This window comes from Xenopus laevis, chromosome 4L (genome assembly GCF_017654675.1).
Source record: "Xenopus laevis strain J_2021 chromosome 4L, Xenopus_laevis_v10.1, whole genome shotgun sequence".
Taxonomy (NCBI): domain Eukaryota; kingdom Metazoa; phylum Chordata; class Amphibia; order Anura; family Pipidae; genus Xenopus; species Xenopus laevis.
In genome coordinates, this window is record NC_054377.1 from 100,905,801 (window position 1) to 100,933,040 (window position 27,240).

The 27,240-nt window shown below is 37.7% G+C and overlaps 1 protein-coding gene across 3 annotated transcripts; it reads right to left on the bottom strand.

The window, feature by feature from the left end:
* cdc7.L (cell division cycle 7 L homeolog) lies at positions 1-27,224 on the bottom strand. Of its 3 annotated transcripts, XM_041589187.1 has the most exons (12): positions 27,137-27,195; positions 21,603-21,686; positions 20,211-20,314; positions 19,464-19,599; positions 16,269-16,362; positions 15,184-15,326; positions 14,094-14,178; positions 13,098-13,193; positions 9,217-9,392; positions 7,391-7,473; positions 2,880-3,029; positions 5-476 (listed from the first exon to the last, which is right to left on the bottom strand). In XM_041589187.1, exons 5-12 carry the CDS (start codon positions 16,344-16,346, stop codon positions 94-96), a joined length of 1,194 nt encoding a protein of 397 aa, XP_041445121.1. In that variant the 5' UTR covers positions 16,347-16,362; positions 19,464-19,599; positions 20,211-20,314; positions 21,603-21,686; positions 27,137-27,195; the 3' UTR covers positions 5-93.
* Positions 27,225-27,240: the final 16 nt, after the last annotated feature.

Genomic DNA, 27,240 nt, shown 5'->3' on the forward strand with positions numbered 1-27,240 from the left:
TTACAAAAAAAAAAAAACATTTATTTAAATAATTTAAAAATAAAATTACAATATGAAAAAAAATTACAAGCAGAAGAGGTGACAGCACATACACTACCGCATGTTTTTAAACAGAGGATGTATTAAAGCTTCTTCTGCTGTTATTCTTGTTGCTGGATTCATATCAAGAAGTCTATCTAAAAGATGATAAGCTTCATTTGGGACTCTATCCCACCCATTGTGATTGGATTGTTCCATATTATCAGGTGTTGATACACAACTGGAGCGAACAACCGCAGGGGAATCAGGAGTTATATCAGGTGATTCTGGCAAAAACCATCCATCCTGATTTTCCATTATTCGCATTTGTAATGCAGCCCTTTGTTTTTGTATATCATGTTGATTGCCATTTGGAAGAACGATAGCACTTCTCAACCCTTCACATAGAGTTCTTAAGTCCTTTGAAGGAAGTTCTTTACTACAAAGCACACTTTTACCTAAAATCGCAAAAATCATTATAAAAGATGTTTTTCATAAGTACAATGGTGCAAGGCATTTGTTGGAAGGATGCTAGTAAATTTTAAATGGATCACATGAAAACAAAATCAGACTGTCAAATAAACAACAAGAAATAAAATCAACTAAAATGAATTAAGCATTTAGATATGGGTTAATTGGGCCTTATTAATCAAGCTGAACAAACTAATATCAAACCAGCGGTTTGGAAAACTTGTTTTGGCTCTATACAGTCTTAGCTGCTGCCTGAGTCAAAGGTGGCCTGGCTGGCAGACAATACCGTTATTTAATATTTCACTTGGAAAACAAAGGCAAATACTTCAAACATCAGAAGGGTTGACAGATTATAAACTTCTGAATACTTATCGCACAAAGAATCAGGTAAAGATTCAAACAGGACCACATTGGGTCCATTAAGATGATCCTCATCCTGACGGCCTGTATAGGACCTTTGAACAGCAAAGCTTACATTAAAGGTTTTACAGCCCCTGTGTAAATAACATGTAAAGTAGGGACTTTTCTGTTAAATAATGTTGTTTAGGAGCTTCCTTGGTAGATTATATGCAAAATATAAAATTCATTAGGGATGCACCGAATCCAGGATTCGGCCTTTTTCAGCAGGATTCGGACAAATCCTTTTACCTGGGCGAACTGAATCCTAAATTGCATATGTAAATGAGGGTGGGGAGGGAAATCACGTGACTTTTTTTCACAAAACAAGGAAGTAAAAAATGTTTTCCCCTTCCCACCCTTAATTTACATATGCAAATTAGGGTTCGGATTTGGTTCGGTATTCAGCCGAATCTTTCGCAAAGGGTTCGGCCGAATCCAAAAAAGTGGATTCGGTGCATCCCTAAAATTCATTATATGAATTGTAAATGGTTATATAACAAATACAGGGAAAAACAGTCCAAGCTGAAAAATAAGGCAATTAATAGAAATGCTTAAATCACAATAGCTCAGGTCAGAAAACATACATCAGAATCTGAAGCAATACAACTACTAACTATTGCTGTATGCGATGAAAGATTTGGTGACTAGGTACAAGTAGATCAAGGAGTGCCTGGCCTACAGAATTTTTTTTTAAAAAAAATGGAAGTTGAAGTGGTCTCATTTTTACTGCAGTCGAATGTACTGTTTTCCAGTACATAGATACTAAGGGCAATGGTCTACAAAAAGATTTATCAGCAGCAATAAATCTCCTCTTCTGCGGGCGACTAATCTCCAGTAAATGCCTTCCCATTGAGAAAACCTGAGAAGACTGAAAAAACAAATAGGTTTTACCACCAGCAATTCACTTTATAGCAGGTGGGAAAGCATTTACAGGAGATAAGGAAACACAATTATCTCCTGGCTATTTTGGAAGGGTCTATGTTTAATATAAAGCTGATTAAAATTTGGTTGCCTTTTTTTTAAAAAAAAGTTTTTAAGTATTAATTCAATTATGTAAGAAGGAGGAGAAAATTGGGTCATTAAGAAATATATTTGCCGGATCAGAGTTAATCTGGTTCACCTAGATGAGGGGGTATTAGAAGATAAACCTAATGGATGGTTGAGGTCTACAAGGTGGAGAGGGGCAGCTAATGATTCCGTAGGATCTGCAAGGTAGACTAGTAGATTGTAGTTTCCTACAGAGAAATATTTTCCTGGTTGTGCCATTGTTCTGAGGATATGATAGAGGAAAGTAGGAATACATGCTCATCAGGCATGACAGAACAAGGGGGAAGATATGGTATTTTATACTGATTTTACTCTGCGTATCATGCTAAATACTAACTGATTCATTTTGAAAAAAAAAAATTTTCCCATGACAGTATCCCTTTAAAGAATTTTCAAAGATACATGACCTCTCTTGAGGTCAAAAAGCAGGCCCTCTTATAAAATAGATTTTTGAAACAAAAAGGATGAGTGTGAGGGTAAAGTAAAGCAGTAAGAACTGAAGATTGTATTTTATGTGTCCTTCACCCTAGTTGGTAAGTCAGTCAAGGGAAACTAATTATTTTGAAGCAAAACATGAGAAAATGAATTCAGAATAAAAAGTGTTTCAAGATGCCGTGTCACCAGGGTCGTACCTGTAGCTCTCTTGCATGCCTAGGGCTGTACATGCACAGTGTAACATAGAAAATGTATAATGTGCATGTATGTGTCTAAGTCTAGTGCAGGATTCCTGGCAACTACAGGTAAAATAGTGTTGTGACACTTCTCTAGAAATTCCACAGGCCAATACATTTTTTTGAGAAGAATCAGGCTCCTGGGTGTGCTTTCATTTTCTCTCTAACAGTATTATCTTGTGTGAGGTTAGATTACAAACAAGTAAGCAAAAGGATAACATTTGTATTAGAGAACTTTACTTTTGCCATAATTATATGGCATATTTTACATACCAAAACATTTAGAAGCTTGGATTGTCTCCTTAGATCCACGGATTGTCATAATCTGTGCCAAAGCATTCATATCATCAGCAGCATTAAAAAAATGATATCTTCCGCTCAGTAAAGAAAGAAAGATGATGCCTGCAGACCACATGTCAATTGCTGTAAAAAAATTAATTCATTATTGTAGTTTAAAGAAAAATACATAAAAATGTTCTGATAGTTTGAGAACTCCTAGCAGGTTAGCGTCTATTTAGGGAACCCCAATACTGACATACATATATCAGTAGCGTTACCGTTTACTAGTAGCGTTACCGTTTACTAGTAACGCTATGATACTGCCAGATAGCAACCAAATGCCCATGACTCCAGTGCAAATCACGTACTTCCAGATAAAGCCAGCTAAATCAGTGTTATATGTGGCTTAATTAGAAATGCATTTAGAAACATGCAAATGATATAGTACATGTAGTGAAAATGTAGAAATATGTAATGGTAATGTAATGCCAGGTACGGAAATAAAGGAACTGCGTTTATTAATGCTCAGCCAGCCACTCACTTGCAGAAAAGTACATTTTCTTCATTCATTGGGAATGATTGTGACTGGCAAATAAATGGTTAAAAGCCGTAAAAGCAGATGTTTGAAGAATGTTTTCCCTAGAGACCATGCTGAAATGATTCAAAATACTTCAAAATTAATTAATTCATTATCTTCCAAAAACAAATTTCATGTGGTAACTCCTATTATTTTTTTTTTTTAGACATTTACTTTTTTATAAGAAAAGTTTAAACTTCTCTCTCTCTCATATGCGATTTCTCAACACAGAAAACACAACTGTAATCCCATTTTTCTTTAATAATCCAATTGCTTTCCAGCTAAAAAAAAAAAAAAAAAAAAAAGTCCTAGGCCTTGAGAAAGGTCCCAGAGCAGACCGAAACCTCACGTTGGCATAGGGTTGCCACCTATCGGAGGCGGAACTGTATTTAACAATTGCTTTTATCTTCAGTTCTAGTTTCTTACAAAGCTGCCCTCTGCCTGTCTCTTGCTATATACAGTAAGGCCCATAAATCTTTGGAAAGAGACAACTTTTTTCTAATTTTGGTTCTGTACATTACCACAATAAACTTTAAATGAAACAACTCAGATGCAGTTGAACTACAGACTTTCAGCTTTAATTCAGTGGGTTGAACAAAAAGATTGCATAAAAATGCAAGGAACTAAAGCCTTTTTTTTTTAACGCAATCACTTCATTTCAGGGGCTCAAAAGTAATTGGACAATTGATTTAGATTTGGAAAACAGTAAAAAATAAATAATGGAAAGTAATTGAAAAAAGTCTATCTGGGGAACAATCTGAAAACAACTGAACTGAAGTTTTGGAAGGTGAACAATCCTTTTAAAGTGCTGCATATCTGCTTAGTTAGCCAATGTGAGTAAAATACTGTAAGCCCAAAGAGAGAAGAAACCACGTCACTTTTACCCGAATTTCTTCACATTGCTTATACAACCAGTTGAGTAACCATATATTCTGCATGTTTTGCTCACAAACCTGTCAACTGCTAGTGCCGTTTTATATTGCTCTTCGGTCGCTTGGTTACACAAACTGTGATTTGTTGGCCATAACACTAACAGCAGGAACAGTCTGCTTTGCTTATAAAGCTGTAGGCTGAGGAAGTGCTGGAGTTTCTCTCGCTAGTAATCCACTGATACAAATTGTCTCTCTCTGATCCCATAATCAACCCATTAACTACAAAAACTCCTTCATCTGCTTACTGCACACTTCTCAACAATTACCTAATTTCAGTAACATTAGAATGATGTGATATGATGCCTGTTTCTAAACTGCTTCACCGCATGTTCTCATTGCTGAATGAGTTATTATAAGACAAGTGTAGATGCTAGGAATCACCCACACAGTTAAAGAGTTCTTGGAAATCAGTTTTTAGTTTAAGCCAACTTCACTTTTCTATTGTTATTCATTTTCTCATATTAAAGTTGTCTTTTCATTATCATGTGCTTATCAAAGACTTGATTTGCTGACAATAATAATCATTTTAATCACAGATGCAGTTTGAATTAGTATAATATAATGGCAATTAATGATTGCTTATCAATAGGATGCTTACCAGTAGCTGATCAAGACCTGGCCCTAACACCAGTTATATAAGTTCTATACAGTACATACTCAAATAAATAAATAAAAAAAGGATTTTGTAATACTCGTAAAATTGTTTCACGATTTTACACAAAGAAATTACCTGCACTCTGTCTGACCCATATTCTGGAGTTGTCCAGCTGCTAGAAATAATTCATTAGCTGTACACAAGAAGAGAGAGAGAGAACGATTGCCAGCTTGCAAGGGTGCTTCTAGCAGCTGGTCAACAACAAAGCATAGGTTAGACCAGTAAACCCCAACCGGTGGCCTCAAAGTAAGTGGCAGTTTTTAAATTCATGGTTTGAAAAGTTTTGGAGGCACAAGAATACAGGTTTACTCCAACAGAGATTCTTGCAGGCTGGCAGTCCAAGTGAGGCTAGCAATTAGCCTATCGCAGCACTGTGGCATCCTTAAAGGGGAAGGAAACCCTACCCCCTCCCGGGTATCTCACCCTCCCTCCACCTCCCTGGCCTACCCGTCCCGCTGGGCAATTGCCCCTAACTTGTTACTTACCCTTCTGCGCAGGTCCAGTCCAGGGAGTTCACAGACGACATCTTCTTCCACGCGATCTTCTTCCTGCTTTGACCGGCGCATGCGCAGTAGGAGCATTTCGCCGGTACGATCTACTGCGTATGCGCCAAAAGTACTTTGTGACTTTTGGCGCATGCGCAGTAGATCCGTAGTGGTGAAATGCTCCTACTGCGCATGCGCTAAAACGCCGTTCAAAGCAGGAAGAAGATCGTGTGGAAGAAGATGTCATCTGTGAACTCCCAGGACTGGACCTGCGCAGAAGGGTAAGTAACAAGTTAGGGGCATTTGCCCAGCGGGACGGGTAGGCAACACACGGGAGGGGGGGTTTTTGCTCCAACTAGGTTTCCTTCCCCTTTAAGGAATTTTTTCATGCTTGTGTGGCTCCCCAGTAGTTTGGACATTAGTGAGTTGCTCACGGGTAAAAAAGGTAAAAGTCCCCTGGGTTAGACTGAGTCTCACAACTTCTTTCAGTGTTTCATGTAGAAACCGTAATCAAATATTGCTTCTAGCTGCCATTCAGCCTTCAGAACAAATAACTATTTATAGGTGTAGGTTAATTGGCTGGGGCTTAAAATCTCCCTGCTTTCTCACTAGAGCTCCTGAATTAAGGGTAAGTGCAACATGGGTCTTACTACACTGTTTGCAGGAGGACAATTTAAAATGCACTATAGACAGTGTAGGGTGTATAATGAGGGGCATGTGAGCTTACTTATTTTGGCCGTGTTGTAACAACACCTAATTTTTTGGAACAATTATTTTTAATACATGATTGCCAGAAACTGCATTAATAGTGATTCATTAGATGGAAGACAGTTACCAGTACTGTATAGCCACAATATGCCCTGAAAATAACGCCTCCTTAAAGGCATGTGTGAGGGCAGTACCACACACGATGTTAGCTTAGGAAAATGTGTTAGAGTGCCCTAAATTACAGGGCTCCCTTGTGTCTTTGTGACCGTACTTTGCACTTCCACACATCTGATGAAAATAGGCTGAAATAGCATACTGTGCAGGTAGCCTGTGTATACTCTACACCCCCTCAAGGAACCCAAAATCATTGGGAGAATCAGCTTTGTGATGTAAATCTTCATATAGAAACATGTTTGCCCCTTGTCCTAATTATTTTGTACAGTAGGAGCCAATTTAGTTGTATTCAAGGGAACCATAAAAAGCACAGGGAGCCATGACAGGACCCAAAACTTAAGAATCCCTGAGCTTTTGGAGTAGGCTTTAAATGTGCTCAAACTTGTGCTTTACACTTGCATTCATGAATAAGCTCTTAGCAGATCTTCAAGCCAACAGCTTGATAGACTCATGATTATAATGAATACTTTTGACATTCATTAGAATACTTTAATCTGATTATCTATGGATATAAAACTTGCAATATTACATATCAACATTTTTTATAATTAAGTAGCTTGTTCTAGCACTATAGCATTTCTGACCATCATATTGACACAGTTTATTAGTATACTTTTTCTGTAGATGCGTTTTCTAATGCTAATGTTTGGCTTTGCCTTCATGGTGTAACTCTAGTGTACTCCAAAAAACGTGGCCTAAAACACTTTTTTAATTGACAGTTATGGATATTTAGGAGTTTATTTAATACAAGTCTGGATTTTTATACAGGTAATATATATTTTTGCACTTTAGATCTCTGATGTGTTATAGCTTGTTTTATAGATATATTTGTTTGGCTTTCTTCTATATTAACTAATCAACAGTAATTAAGTGACCTGGTTGCATAATTGCTATCTACTTGCACAGAAAAGCACATAAAATAGAAGCTGATTTAGAAAAGGTTTAACTGGTATAATAAAAAGCAACTTACTAACCTGTAGTTTGATGGGGACATTTTGTGAGGACCTCAGGAGCACGAAAACCAGGAGTACCAGCTCTTGGAGCAACTTGCCGAGTCCTTTTGAGTATAAAGTATACAAATATGAACATATTGCATAAGCTCCATACAATCCACATTTTAACATTTTTATTGGATTATCTCTTAACAAAATAATAATAAAACAACAACTAGCAAAACTTTCGTAACATCTTCTAAATAAAATCTTTCTCAACAAGGGAATAAATAGGCAAGGTATCAAATCAATGGCAATATGATGGTATCATCAAATAATTTTTATATGTTTGCTTGCAGCATCCCATTGATTAATAGTTTCCACAGATTCTTACACCAACCTACAATAAATAGCTAGCATAACCAAAGAAGGCTCAGAATTAGTGAAGACAAAAAATATATAGTTAGATCTCCCCAAAAAAATCAAAACCAAAAATTAAAGTAATTTATTAGGACATGGAGGCCTAACAGGTTTCGTGCCTTTTGGGGCACTTACTCATAGGCCTATGTTTAAGTGCCCCAACAGGCACTAAAAATACATGGCCTAATCTTGTACATGTACTTGGGAAATGATGGGATCAGAAGGATGGACCACTTAACCCTTTGGTCAGTTATTAAACACACAAATAACATCTCTTTCTAGGAGTTGCACGATACTTGGTAATCCTATCATAGTAACTACAAAGCTATCACAACCACTGTGTGTTTCAGATGTCACCTCTCTGAAAAGTTACAATTACCATTGTGATTGGCAGGGCACTGCCAACATAATGGATACTGACTGAAATGTAACCCCATTGCAGTTGGTATACAATGCTATGCGGAGGAACAGATACCCTGTAACAGGGGTGCTTAACCTTTTTAACCAGTGAGCCACATTCAGACGTAAAAAGCGTTGGGAAGCAATACAAGCATAAAAATGTTTCTAAGAAGTGCTGTGATTTGGTAGTCCCTATGTGGACTGGATGCCTACAGGAGGCTTTGTCTGGCAGTACACTTGGTGTTTATGCAGCCAAACTTTGCCTCCAAGACAGGAATTCAACAAAAAGGCTCCTGCAAAAAAAAACAAAAAAACAAAAGGCTCCTGCTTTGAGGCCATTGGGAGCAACATCCAAGGGGTTGGTGAGCAACATGTTGCTCACAAGCCTCTGGTTGGGGATCACTGCTATGGTTTTTCTTTTGCATGTTGTGGTGGATTCCTAGACAGGAATTTACATTTGTTATTTCAAGCATGCTTATGTCTTATGGGGTAAAATACATCCGCAATAAACGAGCAGTACTGCTAGCAGTACCCATGTTGTGCCGGTGTGTTCTGTTTCTACGTAAAATACACTTACACAACAGTTCCCCTTTAACTTTCTCCAACCATATGCATTAAATAAGGCTTGCCTTTCTTGAAAGTTCTCCGATTGGCAGATCTATGTGGCTGCACAAGTCCAGAAATAATATAACTGATATTAATATTGGATCTGCAAACTACATGAAAGATTTACCATGCAACATGACACGACTGCTTGGAGCAAAGGAGAGTTCTCCATTCAGATGGCTTTAACATATGGTTAGTTAAGGCCTTAAAAGAAAAACGAGTTAACATTATATAGAACCTAATTTCAAGTATACTCTGCAATATTAATGTGATGTGTGTGTAATTATGCATGCGCTTTCTCAGGTTCCCTTTGTCTAATAGTACATTTTGTTCAGAAAATATACAATAATAGGGAAAATCAGGAATGGGCAAATACTTTTCATATCACTTGAAAATCTTATTATCCTTGTCACTGTATCATTATAGCAAAATCAAAAGTTTACCTTGCAAGGCAAATATTACACACTTGATCTTTTGCGTAACAGTCACAGGTCAAGCTTGTCTGGCATGTACTGGCAGCTTTTTTGGGGACAGCACTACTGGTGCTTTTCGTAGAAACAGTCTTTCTTGTTGCCAGCTTTCTTGTTGTTACATCTATCGTTTTGGATGGTTTAGCTGCCTAAAATACAATAGAAGTCTATTAAGCATGCCACAGAAATTCTAATAAGGAGAAACAAACTTTAGGAGGTGAAGTATATACTTAAATAGATGCGACAGATTTCTTGTAGCACTCCTTAAAGGAGACATTTCATTTAACCTTCATATTCAGATATATTACTCATCCTTCCTCAATACATGCAATGACACAGAAAGACAAACCTTTTGAAAGCATTTTACGTCCTAAAATGGTCATTATATCAGAGCTACAGAGAGATGTTTACAGGTCAGAAGGTAGGCTGAAATGAGGAGTATGCGTGTCTCTTCAATTTCCCAAAGGAAGTGGTCACCACTGACTGACAGGCTGAACTCTGCAGGGAAAACCCTCCCACCCTCTGTCCTGTGTGTTCCAAGCCTGCACATAGCGGTCTTATACTTCTGCCTGATCATTCACTTATAACAACATACCTTAAATGCTCAATATAAAGCAAAAGATATGAAGTTTAACACAAACTGTTATAGTAATGTAATAGTAATATTTATTTTATTTAAAGTACAACAGTATGTGCTCCACAGCAAAAGGTATTATTCGCAAATGTACATGCAAAACTGGACGTAATCTATAGTCCATAATACATTGTTATACACTGTGCAACTCACTGCCTGTTACATTATAAAAGTTATACAGTGTACATTAGTATTTACTGTAAGGATATTCCAGAACAGCAGCTGTAGGTTTGTTTTCCTGCATATTGATAAATGATCAGGTGCAACGGAATAAATGCAGCAGTTCTGGAACAATTTATGATCAGGTGCAGGGCATTGCAAGGTAAATGCAGCTGTTGAGGAACAGTTTATTGTCAAGGAAATAAATGCAGCTGTTCTGGAACAATTTATAATCAAGTGCAGGGAGTTGCGAGGTAAAAATGCAGCTGTTATGGGACAATTTATGTTTAGTTGCAGGGAGTTGCAAGGGAATAAATGCAGCTGTTCTGAAACAAGTTATGATCAGGTACAGGGAGTTGAAAGGGAATAAATGAAGCTGGTGTTCTGGAATTATATAACATATTAAGGTCCTTACACATGGGTGTTTCTAATGACCTCCCTGTACAGTAGTTTATGTGCATTCCATAATACGGGAATGTAGAAAATGAAGTGATCACAGTATTCTGACTGTACAAATGAGTGCACTGAACATGTAGTTTTATCTTGTTCAGATTTTCAGTGCACTCATGTAAATACAGTCCCCATAGAGAAGACTGGGGTCTGTTAACTAATAGTAACATAATAAGTTAGGTTAAAAAAAAGACACACGTCCATCAAGTTCAACCTTTTAACTCCGGCTAAATATTTAGAAGGGTTTTTTTTTTTTTAACAATGAGAGCTGTGAAGATGTGGAATTCTCTCCCTGAATCAGTCAGGCTGATACATTAGATAGCTTTAAGAAAGGGTTGGGTGGCTTTTTAGCAAGTGAGGGAATACAGGGTTATGGAAGATAGTTCATAGTACAAGTTGATCCAGGGACTAGTCTGCTTGCCACCTTGGAATCAGGAAGGAATTTTTTCCCACTCTGAGGCAAATTGGAGAGGCTTCAAATGTTTTTATTTTACCTTCCTCTGGATCAACTAGCAGTTAGGCAGGTTAAAAGTTTGAACTTGATGGACGTGTGTCTTTTTCCACCTAACTTACTATGTTACTATGTATTTTAATCTGCCTAACCGCTAGTTGATACAGAGGAAGAAAAAAAAAAACCCATTTGAAGCTTCTCCTATTTGCCTCAGAGGGGGAAAAATTCCTTCCTGAAACTCGTGTCTTCCCACGACGTGGAATGCATAAATAAAGCCACTGTGCAGTAACAATCATAAATGCCTATGTGTATGGGCTCTTAGGAAAGCAATGTCATTGAAATAAACTTTTTCTTATAAAAGCATATGAAAATATCACAGATTCACACATATGAATATTAATTTTAGAGCACATATTTATTTTTTTAGCAATATGTAAATAATAGGGATGCACCAAATTTGGGATTCAGCCGTATCCAACCTTTTTTTTAGGCAGGATTCTGCCAAAGAGCCTGGCTGAACCAAATCAAAACCCTAAATAAAGCCATTTCCTATTTCGGCCTACAAGATGGCAATTTCTGGCCCCCCTTTGCTGGTAACGGACCTTGAAAATTAAGGACTATTTATACCATTATACAATCAAATAATTCCAATTTTTAAAAAAGTGCTTTTTTTTCTCAGTACAGGTATGGGATCTGTTATCTGGAGACCAGTTATCTAGAAAGCTCCGAATTATGGAAAGGCCGTCTCCCATAGACTCCATTTTATCCAAATAAACAAGATTTTTAAAAATATTTTTTATTTTACTCTGTAATAATAAAACAGTACCTTATAATTAATCCAAACTAAGATATAATGAATCCTTATTGGATGCAAAACGAGCCTATTGGGTTTATTTAATGTTTAAATGACTTTGTAATAGACTTAAGGTATGAAGATCCAAATTATGGAAAGATCCTTTATCCGGAAAACCCTAGGCCCTGAGCATTCTGGATAATAGTTCCCATACCTGTAATAATATAACAGTACCTTTTACGTGTTCCAAATTAAACAATTCTTTTGGGTTTATTGTTCAAGTTTGTTTTAGTTGATTTAAGGTATGGAGGTCCAAATTATGTGAAGACTCTTCATCTGGAAAACCCTAGGCAGATAACAGGTCTCATACATGTATAATAAAAAGTTGCTTAGAATCATTCATTGTGCACAAGCAATTTTTGGGTGGAAGGCCCCCTTAAGGTCTTAATGCTAAAATGTTTATCTGCTGTTGAGTTTCCAGACAAGTTACTGCCCCAACTAATAGCCATAAAGAGAAGGAGAATAAAATGTTATGCCGGCACATAAATAGTTAAATCTAAAACTAAACACCAAAAAATTCAAGTGTCTTAAAGTAATGAAAATATAATGTACTGTTATGTTGCACTGGTAAAACTAATGTGCTTGCTTCAGAAACACAACTATAGTTTATATAAACAAGCTGCTATGTAGCCATGGGGGCAGCCATTCAAGTTGAAAAAGGAGAAAAGGCACAGGATACACAGGAGATAACAGATAAGCTCTGTAGTAGTGATGTGAGTGTCGAGAATTTCTCGACCCGTTCCCTACCAAACCACACCCGGCCTGTGCCTGCTGTTGCCCTCTATTAATAGACCCACCCGCAGTGACATTACAAAAGGGGCGGAAGTCTATAAATTCCGGCGCTGGAAGCCGGAACTGCTAGGTCGCGGGTGAGAGCCGGAGAAGCATGACCCGATGATTTTGTGCATGAGTCGACTCAAACCCGCCAGACCAGCGGGCAAACGTGTGGGTTTCGGACCAACCTGCACAACACTATTTCTGTAGTATACAATGTGATTCTTCAGAACTTATCTGTTAACTACTGTGTATCCTATATTGGAATGGCTGCCCCCATGGCTACGCAGCAGCCTGTTTATATAAAAAAAACTGTTGTTTTTCTGAAGCAAACACACCAGTGTTACCAGTACAGGGCAACACTAAATGATATTGTCATTCCCTTAAAACACAAATTTTTTTTGGTGTTATTGTTCCTTAAAGAATGCTTACATAAAGAACGCTGTCTCTGCAAGTTGAAGGAGTGTAGATTCATATTTACAGTATTAACTAAAACACTGCCATCTTTTAATAGGCAACACATTTTGACTTACTTTTAAAGTCGTATTGTCAATGGTGACAGCACTGTGCACATTAAAATTCCTCTCTCCAAATACAGACCGCTGAGTAGAGCTGCCAACCAGTCCATCCTACAAAACCCAATCCAAATCAAGTACAATAAGAATTATATCTAACACACTGAAAATGAAGGTAATAGTACATAAGTAAAATGAAAACAGCTGCAGGCATGTTTTGAGGCACACAAATTTTTTCCATGTGTAAAAGAACAGTCTAGACAGAGCTATAAACAATATAATGAACAGGGTCTTAACAAATATGCACTGACACAGTCTTCATACTAAGAAAAAATGAAGCGAAATATGACCAGCTGAAAATATACATAACTGAAGTATGTTAAACATAAAAAGCATGTGGAGGTCTTTTTTTTTTTTTAATAGAAGAGTATTGTATAATAGGGGTGCATGTACAAATTGCATGCTGTGTGCCCTTCCCTCTTAAAACAAAACAACTGAGAACGTTTCCATGGTCTCCTGGAGTTTCTGAAAGAAACCACTGCCTTAACACATTGGTTTGATGATACATGGTTTACTTAAAGGAACAGTAACATCAAAAAATTAAAATGTTTTAAAGTAATAAAAATATAATGCAGTGTTGCCCTGCACTGGTAAAACTGGTCTGTTTGCTTCAGAAACACCACTATTGTTTATATAAATAAGCTGCTGTGTAGCAATGGGGGCAGCCATTCAAAGGAGAAAAGGCTCAAGATAAACAGCAGATAAGCTCTGTAGAACATAATGGTGTTATCGGTTATCCACTACTTAACCTGTGCCATAAAGCCTTTTTTCAATTTCCACAATTACTACTCAGCAGCTTATTTATATGAACTATAGTAATGTTTCTCAAGAAATTATATTTTCATTACTTAAAAACACACATTTTTTTGATGTTACTGTTCCTCTAAGTAATCGTATGTTCTGATGTACCCGGTTTAAAGATTTAGTATACGGATGATTTTGTGAGCAACTTCCCTGTTTTTTAGGCTGCAGAACTTTCAAAAGATCAATTTTTGTGTCTGATGTTCCTTGAGCCAATCCAAAGTCTACTAATGCAAACCTAAATAATAAACAAAACAAACATTTTGTTAGATTGATATATAGAACAATGTTTAGTATTTAGAATATTTTTAAAGGAAAACTATACCCCCAAAATGAATACTTAAGCAACAGTTTATATCAAATTGAATGACATATTAAAGAATCTTACCAAACTGGAATATATATTTAGATAAATATTGCCCTTTTACATCTCTTGCCTTGAACCACCATTTCGTGACTCTATCTGTGCTGCCTCAGAGATCACCTGACCAGAAATACTACAACACTAACTGTAACAGGAAGAAGTGAGGAAGCAAAAGGCAGAACTCTGTCTGTTAATTGGCTCATGTGACCTTACATGTGGTTTGTATGTGTGCACAGTGAATCGTACGATCTCAGGGGGCGGCCCTTATTTTTTAAAATGGCAATTTTCTATTTATGACTACCCAATGGCACATACTACTAAAAAAGTATATTATTATGATAATGGTTCATTTACATGAAGCAGGGTTTTACACATGAGCTGTTTTACTCAGTATCTTTTAATAGAGACCTACATTGTTTGGGGGGTATAGTTTTCCTTTAAGTATTGTGTAATATATTTCTACAGACCCACAACCATAGATGATCTGCATTGCTGTTAAAACCCAAACTGAAGTCAATGTCTTTCTTGTGCACATTAAGCAGTACAGGGGAGGAGCATACCAAATAGGCAGGTACAGTCCTAAAACTGACAAGACTTTCTAATCTGGCAGATAAAAATAGATATTGGTGGAGCATGCCCCCAGTTTAGACCATACAGAAGCCAGTGAGATACCAATGCCAGTTTTAAGGAGCAGAGTTGACATCTGATTTCAGCCAGTGGTATTGGCAGTTTGTCTTATGTGGTATTTGTCCAATTTTATGTTAATCCTAAATTAGGATCTTGCTCATAGCCTGAGCAGACTGGTATTATACAACTTATAAACATATGTAATACTCTATATTAGGAAATTAAATCCTAGCGTGCATTCTAACTACTTACTTTTTGAGAGACCTGTTGAACAGAAAATTGCTTGGTTTAACATCTCGATGAACTATTCCAAAACTATGTATATGTCTGAGAGCTTTCAAGAGATTAAACATATATTCTTTAGTTTCCTCAAAGCTGAGTGAATGCAAAATGTCCTGCATAGAAAACAAATAGTTTTCAAATAAAGGCGTTGTTATTATAAATAGTAGTCAAGACAGACATATATGCATGGGAGCTATTAATAGAATGCTTGGAACCCAAGATTTTCTAATTAAAGGGTGTATCTGTAATTTGGATCATTTTGTTGACCTTTAGGCCACCAGTTATGTTATAGAACGTCCTATTCTTAGCAACTTTTCAATTAGTCTTTTTGTTATAGTTTATTTGCGGTTTTCATCTGCCTATTTACAGCTTTCAAATTGGGATCACTACACTACAGACAAAAAATATATTGCACTGTGAGGCTACCTTATTAAAGGTCGAGTTGTTTTTTACCTGAAAAATTTGAGGGTATTCTTCAGTCAAAACTCAAATTTTCAGGTAAAAAAACAAAACATTTTTCAGGTTAAAAGAAAAAAGATCAAATTTTTCTAGATTTATTGTATACCGAAGCTGGAAATAGCTAGAATCTGAAAATACTCCAGCTAAAACCTGTCAAGGTTAAGCAGAAGTCAATTGCAGAGGTCCCTTCAACCATATGTAGCCTTTATGTTTTTGGAGCCTCACTCGACCTTTGATAAATAATCCCCTTAATGTTATGGTTAAATTGTATTACTTTTTTCTATTCAGGCCCTCATATTCATCTTCTCAAACCCGCAAATAATAAAAATGAAGACCAACTTCAAATGGTCTTAGAATATTATAAATGCAATAATATATTAAATAAACAATATAAAATGCCATAACATAATCATAAATGTAGTATACATCTACATCTCAAGTTAATTTTGAAGAGAACAACCCTTTTAAGGGGCTTACTGTATATACCAAAAGGTCTAAGGTCATCAAAATTCAGATGCCATGTTTAGAGTGCTAAAAAACAAAAAATTGTACCAATAACCTAAAATACATAGAGGGGTGGGAAAAAAGTCTCTTACCGCAAAACATTCATGTTCCAAGTAAGGCATAACAATAACCACATGATCTTTGTTTCTAAAGCAGTACTTTACTCCCATTACATTGTCTTCGCCACTGTTAATAAATTAAACTAATTAATTTGTGAAAAATCAGAGAAATACATAAAAATCAATAAAGTTTCCATACAATTTTTTTCCAGCTTTTACCTTGCATTATAAGAAAGAAGATACATACAATATTTCAGAAAATGCTTTCTAACTTTCCTGATAATACAACAAAACAGCAACTGTATTAGCAGATAAAGGAAAAAAATAACCCCTTCCCCTATAATATAAAGGCATATTAGAAGAAATTTTAGTTTTGGAAAACCATTGCCTTATTAGAGACTGAAAACATACAAAGGTGCCCTGCATGCAACCCATTAAAGCAATATGGACACATTCCTATAAAAATCATAGGAACGTATCATAAAGTAAATGCTGCAACCGTAATCATTCCCCTCAAAGCCGCCCCAGCCCCGCGAACCTGTGTGCTGCCGACCCGCTGACACTACTAACAGATCTTCCAGGTTGCTTCAGTGACGCTGGGGGCAGAGCGATCCTTCCATAGGCTGAATTCCTGTTTTCATTCGTAATCAGCCTACGGAAGGATTGCGACGCCCCCAGCCCAGCGTCACTGAAACGGCTCAGAAGATCTTTTAGCAGTGTCGGAGGGACGGGTGAATGCAGGTTTGCAGGGGCGGCTTTGCGGGGAACGATTATGGTGCAGCATTTACTAGATACTGACAGGTTCCTATGATCTTTATAGGAACGTATCAGTATCGCTTTATTGTGGAGGGTCAGGTTATAGCAAACTGAAGGTGGCCAAACATGCACTGATAATATCGTAAAAAATTATATATGGGGAGAGTAAGGTAGGAGATGAGCCAACCGTTATCGGGCTGGCCGGAAAATTTTGATCTGGCGCTTTTGAAGGCACCCAAACATCGGCCATTGTTAATGCGGAATCATCAGATACAGTTAGAATTCTATTGTTTCTACCTTATATCTGATGATTCAGCGCTACACCTATGTAGTGAAACGAACTAGCTTTCCTGGAAAGATCCTTTCCAGGAAAGATCGTAATTGTAACTTCTATGGCCACCTTAAGAAGAGTAAGAAGAATATAAGAAGATAAAATCTGCTAAGTGAATGTTACCAACTAAAGAATGGGAGTTCCAGAGGAAAGACATATCAGCAATTCTTTTTTGGTTTTTGCTCAGCATTTCTAGTAGGTTATTTGTCATACATAGTAACATAGTAAGTAAGGTTGAAAAAAGACGTCCATCGAGTTCAACCTTTTTTTTTTTTTTTATTAACTACCTATCTGCCAGTTGATCCAGAGGAAGGCAAAAAACCCATCTGAAGCCTCTCCAATTTGCCTTGGAGGGGGGAAAATTCCTTCCTGACTCCAAAATGGCAATCGGACTAGTCCCTGGATCAACTTGGACTATGAGCTATTTCCCATAACCCTGTATTCCCTTACTTGCTAAAAAGCCATCCAACCCCTTCTTACAAAATGCTTGAGGGTTGGATTACATTAAAATACAGAAGTCATACAAAACTAGAGCCTTTGAGCAAACCAGCAGCCATAAAAATCCCTTGCAGCGCCCCATATCCACTACAGATTTCCAGTTGAAACACCCCTGCATTAAACACCAACGCAACTACTACAGCAAAATTCAAATCAGGGTTTTTCTGCATTCAGCCCTGGGCTGTGTCTTTGTGGTTAAAGACTTTAAAAATCAGGTTAGCACCATACTGAAATTAACATACCAATAAAATATATTTAAAAAAGTTGTCCTTGGGAGTGGTCAGCTCAAGTGTGTTCAATTATATTTTAGCAGCTGTCAAAACTTGTTGCCTGGGCATTATGTAGCTTGGTGGGCAGAAGCAAACAATGCTAAAAATCATCCACCCCATTCACGTGAATGCTAATTCCCTGAAAGTGCAAGTGCATTTTTTGAAAAATTATTGTTTTTCAAAAATATATTATTTATAACTAAATATCAAGAAAGTGCAGCTATGCTTTCATAAATTTGCCATTCAAATGATTTAAAATACTAGCCCCCTCCCATGTAGCAACAAAAAAATTGGAATCAGTGTACCACTACGATAAAAAGTGCAGCAGTGTTTGCTTCTTAATGGAAAAACAAGAGTTTGCAAATTTCACCAATAAAAAATTACTATTAGGTTAAAAAGTTTGTTCAGTCTCTGCACTACGGATTCTGAATCCAGAAACAGTGTAGAAGGAGCCAGGTAATTAACTGAACTAGATGAGAACGGACTTCTGCTACAGAAGTCAGACCCAGGGAACAGAAAGGAGTAAGCAAATACAGCGTTCAGTTCCAAAAACATTTACAAATAATTCAATTTACACACACTTATAAAATATTACTATACTACCATTTATTGAATTTCTAATTCATGTCAGTTGTTTTTTACTAATAATTTTGAATATACTCAAAATTCTATTGGGAGGTTATTTAAGAAAAAAAGAATATCTAAAACTCAAACTAATATTACCGACCTGAAAACTCTAATCAAATTTGACTAAACTCGAACCGAGTTTTTCTCCGAAAAAGAAGGTTATCAACATCTTCAAATGGGTCACTGGACCTCTCCCACTGACTTATACATGAACTCAGCAGGTATTAGGTGGAGAATAGTAGAATTCTAATTATTCCCAGGGTATAGGTTTGATAAATCTCAAAATTAAAATTCTAATCAAGTTTGGATAATTCACATTTCGAATTTGAGTTTTGGCCAAAAAAACTATTTAAAAATTTGAATTTACTATTTGACCCTTAATAAATCTGCCCCTAAATTTCTGTACCCATGAGCAATTACTGTGCAATGTAATTCTGTGTGATCCAAAGTGCAGCAGTCTAAAACTTACAACACACAAGATTATAAGTCCAATGTATTTTAGGTGACTGAAAAGTGAATGCCAGAGATTGCCTCTTTAAAATTGCCTATGCCACTGCTTTAATAGGACTTGATTCTTAGCCATAGAGATGTTCATGACAATTTTCACCCAGATGAAATATGCCAGGTTGAAAAGTACAATGTGTCACTAGAATAAATGTGCTGTATTATTAACTAGTTCATTAACCACGATATATTCAGCAGAAGAAGCTAAGGCATTAATTCCCTGAAGGGATTATACATACTTACCCAGCTACTGAAAGGCACTGGAGTTCTGCTGCAATTCGAGTTGGGTGACTTGTGGGGATTAAATGTTTTAAAGCAAACTTTGCATCTTCTCCAGACCTCAGCCTTCCAATTGCAAAATACACAGAACTAAATGTACCTTAAAAACAAAACATTTGTTTTATTGCTCAGGGTAGCTAGTGCTTCTAGTGTTGTCTGCATTCTGACCATCACGTGTAACTAGTTCTTTCCCCAATGTTTTAGTGCATTTTTATTGTATTCTAAGTTCTGTTTAACTGTTGATTGCTCGTTTGTGCCCATACAAACGATCTAGCACAGCAGAACTAAAACTGCAAATCTGACAACCAATCTCACTGGGTAAAAAAACAATTATTGCATTCTGCAGTAGGGAATATGATTCTAGATGCAAGATTTCAGAACTCTAGCTTTGCAGCTTGGAGCAGAAGCATGCATTTACCCATTTTGAAAATATTCAAAAATATATGGCTTTCAGTGGTCCACATAACCTTAAGGGCTCTTATGTCACATAACATGCATGCAGGGTGCTTATTTGCCAGCAGCCAACGTGGTAACCATGAAAATGTGTATCTATTATATTCATTTGGGGACCTTAATATGCCAGGGATAAACGTATGTACATTGGGCTGTGCCAAGGTCGGAACTAGGGGTAGACAGAAGAGTCATGTGCCTAAGCACATAGAGCTCCTCTGTTGTCGAACCCTACTCTAGGTCCATCCGCTCATCATTTACCTAGTCAATGTATTACAGCTCATTCACACATGTGCAGGGAAGAAGGCAACGAAGCTGGCCGGGTTGCTTGAGTGGTGGCTTGGCCCGGCACTGAGCTCTGCAGTCTGAAATATATATTTAACCATTTTGGATTCAGGAGAATGTGTTATTTTAGAATTTATTTTTTTTACAAAACTATATATGTTTGGTATTGGAGCATTAGGGAAACAAAATAAAATCAGTTTCCTTCAGATTTTAAAAGCTTAGGCTGTCCTGACAGGTCAGACCATGGATGACTGACATAGTTAGCCAGGTTGAATATATTTCGATATATGGACAAACAATCCTTGTTTTGTATAAAAGTTAAGGCATTTTTAGTAGCTTAATGCACAAAATGTCTTAAAGGAGAAGGAAAGGTTAAAACTAAGTAAGCCTTATCAGAAAGGTCCATCTACATATACCAGTAAACCCCCAAAGAAATGCTGCTCTGAGTCCCCTATCAAAAGAAACACTGCATTTCTTTCCTTCTATTGTGTACACATGGGCTTCTGTATCAGACTTCCTGCCTTCAGTTTAAACCTCATTGCCCTGGGCAAGAGCATGCTCAGTTTGCTCCTCTTCCCCCGTCCCCTCCCTTCTCTGCTGTAATCTGAGCCCAGAGCAGGGAGAGACAGGCAGGAAGTGATGTCACACCACGTTAATACTGCAGCTCCTATCCTAAACAAACAGAGTTTCTAGAGCTTTTTACTCAGGTATGGTAAAACATTCTACAGAATAAATATTGCATTCTAGCTTGCACTATTGCAGCTAATCTATTGGCAATAAAATGCCTCCGTAGCTTTCCTTCTCCTTTAAAGGAGAAGGAAAGCTACCAAAGCAGTTTATTGCCAATAGATTAGCCACAATAGTGCAAGCTATAACAAGCTGTTTGTTAAGGATAGCAGCTGCCATGTCAATCATAGCTCTAGGTTTAGATTACAGCAGGGAGGGGGGAAAGAGAATGGAAGAGGAGCAAACTGAGCATGCTCAAGCCCTAGCTCTGGAGGTTTATGCTGAAAACAGGAAGTCTGATAAAAAAAAAGGGGGGGGGAGAGAAACATGCACGCAGCGTACTGTTAAAAAAAAAAAAAAGTTGACTTGCTTATTTGCGTGATAAAAAGTCATGCGATTTTTTTGATTCAGTTCGGCCAAGCACTTGGATTTAGTGCATCCCTAATTGGGAATGCATGTGGCCGCTGTCTGATTAGCACTCACAAATTCACTTGACTTGGAATGTCTCTGTATTCCGAGAGCAAATTCTTCAGAAAGAAAAAAAACAAGATAGTATTTGGACGACCGTGTCCCTTTTAAGCATTTGATCTCAATGGCTAAATAATTTTGAAAAAATATATAAACATTAAAAAAACTTCTTACCTTCCCCAATTTTGCTTTTAATGTAGAAAATATTGTGAAGTTGAGGTACAGCTGCATACAGCTTTTCAATTTCCTTTGCAACTCCTGTAATTAAACATATAAAACACCATAATTATTGTTCTTATGCTCATATGGCACTAATAACTATAAATAATGGTAAATGCAAAATTGTTCAGACAGAGTTAAGTTCTTAAAGGAAAAAACAAAGCCACATAATGCCCTTTTTGACATGAATTTGTTTAGTTGGGCTTATATAGAAAGATGCATAAACACTATCTGCACAGAAATACATCATTCCACAGATTTGAAGGGAACCATGTCAGTCTCTCTATAACTTGTTAAGAACCATTTACTAACCCCCTTAGGTGGTCAGTCATGCAACCCCTACTCAGGGCCGCCATCAGGGGGGGACAAGTGTCCCGGGCATGAAGGGGGGCCCGGAAGTGCTGCACTTTTGAAGAGCCGGGCCCCACTTCCGAGCACCGACGATTTGTGGCCATTTTTGATTCCGACACAGCCGAAGTGGCGAAAAGACCCATAGCCACGAAAACAGCCTTGAAGTTGAAGTCCTGAAGCTGCGAAAAGATCCAAAGTCACAAAAGGAGGCGAAGTTGAAGTCCTGAAGCCATGAGTTCAATTCTACTGAACACCAATTTGAGTTTTTGTTTTTTAATCCCCTGGCCACCAATGTATTGTTTTAATATTCGCCCATGCCACCAATATTTTTTTAACTTGTAAGGGGGGCTCTGGCGCCAATGTTTTTAAAAATAAATTTTTGGGGCCCCAATTTTTTTTTAACTTGTAAAGGGGGCCCTGGCGCCAATGTTTTTTTTTTGTTTTTTTTTTAAAAAAAAAAACATTTTTTTGGGGCCCCTGGCGCCAATCTTTTTCTTTTTTTTAAACTTATAAGGGGGCCCTGACCATCAATAGCTTTTCATAGTGAGAGATACACAGCAGAGGGCCTTCAAGTCTCATTACTTGCAGAAAACCCATATGCAGAAGGACCTGCTCACCCCTAAACATCAGTATTTAGTCAACAAGTTTTCTAGATTTCAAGATTTCTATTCCACCCCCCAGCATATTTTAATTTACCATATAGGCACCCAATGTGCTTAGACTGTTAATAGGACAGATATTCATTTTACAAAAATGAATGACAGGAGATAAAACCTAAGGATCATATAAAATAAGATGAACTCTGTCCATAATAACAAAGATACTAGCATATCAAATACTAGCACTGTGTGGCATATTAACCTCTGGCTTACAGTGATAGCAGAAATACACACACACACACCGTATATAGCAAAATACCTGTATAACATTTAAGTTCTCCTTCCAACCATGTATTATATTAAGCCTAGGCCTCCAATAAGGATTACTTATATCTTAGTTGGGATGAAGGAGCAGCTACTGACTTATTAGAAGAGAAAAAGGAGGTCATTATTAAAAATTAATTATTTGATTAAAATGGAGCCTATGTGAGACGACCATTAAATAATTCTGAGCTTTCTTGATAATGGGTTATGTGTATACCTGTATACACAAATTTTATAGACTCTGTGCTTTGTACTAGCCATGTCTTACTTAATAGTTAGTGGCCAAGTAGGCAGTAACCAAGCAGTGCTTTGATTAAGGAAGCGACACACAGTGAAGGGACTCATCTTACTGAGTGGATGTGTGCACCAGAAAGGCTTGAAGTACTCAGAGTTACTTTTAGAGTCAAGACTGTCTGGAAAAATAAACGATCAGATGTTCTCTAAAAGCACCAAATGGTAGAAGTAGGAAGCAAACATATTGTCAGCTAACCTGTGCGGTCCCCTCTCTCACTGCAGGGGTTTCTAAAGTAATCACCAAGAAGGAGCAAGTACATTAGTGGAACAACTATAATAGAAACAAGGTGGTACAGGAAGTAACACTGTGCTCGGGCTGTACGATCTACATTTCCATGTAATAAAAAAACGCAATATGTGGTGGAGGCTTTGGCGAGAGCTGAATGGGTTTACAACACTTAATAAAGAAGGCCGCATTTTAGAATATTGGCACACGGTGCGGTTTCGGGTTCTTTGAGTGATGCTGAAGAACCCAAAACAGCTTGCAATAGGCAAACTTGTGTCAGGCAAGTGTAACATTTAGGAATGCAGAAAAACATTGTTCTTTAAGTGCCTTATATTCGTCCTGGTCCGTCATTACCCTTAGGTTGGAGAATTTCAGGGCTTTGGAGTTAGTACATAAAAATCCTTTGACTCAGACTCCTCAGTTTATGGTACCTCTGACTACTTTTGTTTTTAATCTACTAATGAATTTTTTATGTTGATAGAAGAAACATATACAAGGTACATCACCACTGCCAAAGCTCAACAGTTGTAAAGCTATATGAAGATGGTGTCTACTTTTGGGAACGAACCAAAGAACTACTAACTAGAAAATGGACGTACTATCCTATTGGCCCATCAAGACTATCACTGCCAACATAAGTGAAGATACTGTTTGGGTCTAAATCTATAACTAAGCTTATGTCATTGTGGCTTTTTATTTTATTTATTAAAAAAACACCAAACATGCTTTAAACCTAAAGTTTAAACAAAAGACAATAAGGTTATAATAGCTCAGATGGACTTCACACTAGTGAAACAACTAGGCACTGGGCTTCATTCTTACAGCTGAGAAGTACTTTATTATGACTATTAAATGTGAAATAGGACAGTGTAGCATATTGTATTTTTTCATTACAATTTAAAATTTATTAGGAGTTGGAAAATGTTTGCCAACTCCAGATACCCAAAATTGCTTCCGACTCCACAGCTCTGGATTTTTTTTCCAACTGGTCAGGAAGTGTCCAATTGTGGCCAATCAGCCATTCATTTCATTTCCTGAAATAGAATCTGCCTGTTACTAGTTGACAGCTGGATTTCAGTAAGAAAATGCTCAAAATGTGCTTCTAGTTCTATCAATATACCTCAAATATATGGCCAGATAACTGGTTGCTACGGTAGAGGACCCTAGCAACCTATTCCTTTCTGCAGAACGGTTGACTAAAACGGTAAAGGGGCTGTTCACCTTCCTGTTAAAGTTTAGTATATTGTAGATATTGGAATTTTGAGACAATTTGCAATTGGTTTTCATTTAATATTATTTGTGTTTTATTTAGATTTTTATTTGGCAGCTCTCCAGTTTAAAATATTAGCAATTTGGTTGCTAGGGTCCACATTACATTAGAAACCATGCATTAGTTTGAATAAGAGACTGGAATATGAATAGGAGAGGCCTGAATAGAATGATGAGTAATAAAAAGTAAAAATAACAATAAATTTGTAGCCTTTCAAATCATTTGTTTTTAGATGGGTCAGTGCCCCCCCTTAGAAAGCTAGAACGTTTGACAAAGGGCATGTCTGTCTGAAACATGTAGTGGTTGTGATACACTCTGAATAAAGGAAGATTTGCAGCAGAGTTCGGTTACCCCAGCGTCCTCCATTCGTTTTTTGCAATACTGAGATACAGGTGCCTGGGCAGGAGCACAGGAGGTACTTGCAACGAGGGTGTATATTTTTTGCCAAAACCTGCTAAACCAGTTTCATTGAATTGGACTGTTTAAAAGCCAGAAGAAGGCAAATAAAACAAACATTTTTTTAAAAAACAAGATAGAAAATAAATAACGAATAGCAATTAAATAGTGGCTTAGAATTGGCCATTCTATTACATACTAAAAGTTAACTTAAAGGAGAAGAAAAGGTAATTTTTATTACCTATCAAACTGTTGCCTGATCGCACCCCTCCTGAACCGCTATAGAGTCACAAACCAATTTGCTTTCCCGCACTTACACCGTGCCATCGAGGTTTTTCCTGGTTACTGAGTTTGTGCCGTCATGTTGACCATGTACCTTTGTCTCCTTGTTGAAAGTGCGCATGCGCAAAATTGATTTCTCACACGTCATGCGTGTCACCCACACAATCTAAGGCATATTGTTTTCAGTGCTGCAAGATATCCTATGGGAAGATTGCGTTGCTATAGCAACCCGTAGTGATCATTGCTATTGGCACTGCAGCACCTGACCTGTTAAATATCCCTCGCATGTGGAAAGTAAGGCGATGATGTGTGCATGCGCAGCAGGGCTTGCAGAATTTCACCGGTATTGTTAGCGAGAGGGATGTCTTCTGTATTCCATACACCAAGCAACATTTTTTACATAGATCTCTGAATACAGCTAAAGGGGAAGACACACAGAGCCACGATTATTGTAAGTCAGGGGTGTCCAAACTACGGCTCGCGATCCATTTTTAATTGGCACACAGCAGGTAATGACGAGCTGCTCCTGGATGAGGAGGGGCTGCCCAAGAACCTGGATCGCCACATAGCGCAGCTCAAATTCCTGCTGAGTCTCCCGGAGCACCACCGGGATGTGCCGCTCCGCACTGAGCTCATGGAGGCGGTGATTGTGAATAATAAGCAGTGTGGGGCACGGGGTCGGGACTGGGCCTGCGAGAGATCTGCACTGTTATTGGGCCTGATGCTGCTGGGGAGCTCCCATTACTCAGAACTTGGGCCCCTCTGTCTTTAACCCGGACCAAGGCTCCTCCTCCTTCTGTCACTGAGCTCCCAGCATCCCCTTCGCTCTGGTGATTATTACATGAGCCATTAGGCTCCAGGCAGGGGGTGCTGGGAGTTGTAATGTCTGACCTAAACTGCTGCAGAAACTCTTCTCTGATGGGAATGATGTATAATCTCTGTGCAACGCTGGGGAATATGTCAGAGCCTTAGAAACAAAGGATAATAATACAGTAGAAATGTCATGTGACTCCAAATAGATAGGGCCTAAATCGCTAGTTAGCTACCTCGGAAGGGATATCCGTGTCAGGATGAATGTCAAGCTGAACGGTCGGCCACCCAGACATTTTCACCTCACCAAATCTGGCCCTCGTTGCAAAAAGTTTGGACACCCCTGTTGTAAGTAGTTCTCAACACCTTTCCTTCTCCTTTAAAGGGGAACCACCCCTTTAACTAATTAAAAAATAAAGTCCAATAGCAAATCAAATTAGAACATCACTATATATATATATATATATATATATATATATATATATATATATATATATATAGCAGAAGCTAAAGGTGAACCATCCCTTTATTTACGATGTAAAGCAGCTGGACAAAAGAGTAAAGTCGATGGATGTCCTTTTCAGCCTCATCTACTAAACTTTACTCTGATGTTTTGATCATGTGTCTCATGTATATCCTCCTACGAGTGTCACACGTCTTATTAATGATAAGTCATTACATGAAAACATGTGCAATTACTTCAATTTAAAATCGCTTCTAATGTAGTCACTGCAACAAAATTCCATAAAACGACATGACAAATAAACTCTCAGCGCAGTTTGCCAGATACAACGCAGTCGCAGCCCAGCCAATTACCCGCTGGGGCTTTTCAGCGAACAAAAGTAGGAGGCACGAAAAACCCGGAAGTTTAAAACCACCGATCATACAGTGTTCCTGTATGTAACATAAATAGTAGCTAAAGTACCGTTTCAGTTACCTGAATTATCGCCCGAACTCATTCTCGCCCCGACAAGTACGTAAAACGAATGGCGCCAAAATTCACAGGCGTAACAACCCACAGCTGCAGAGAAAGAGCGCGCC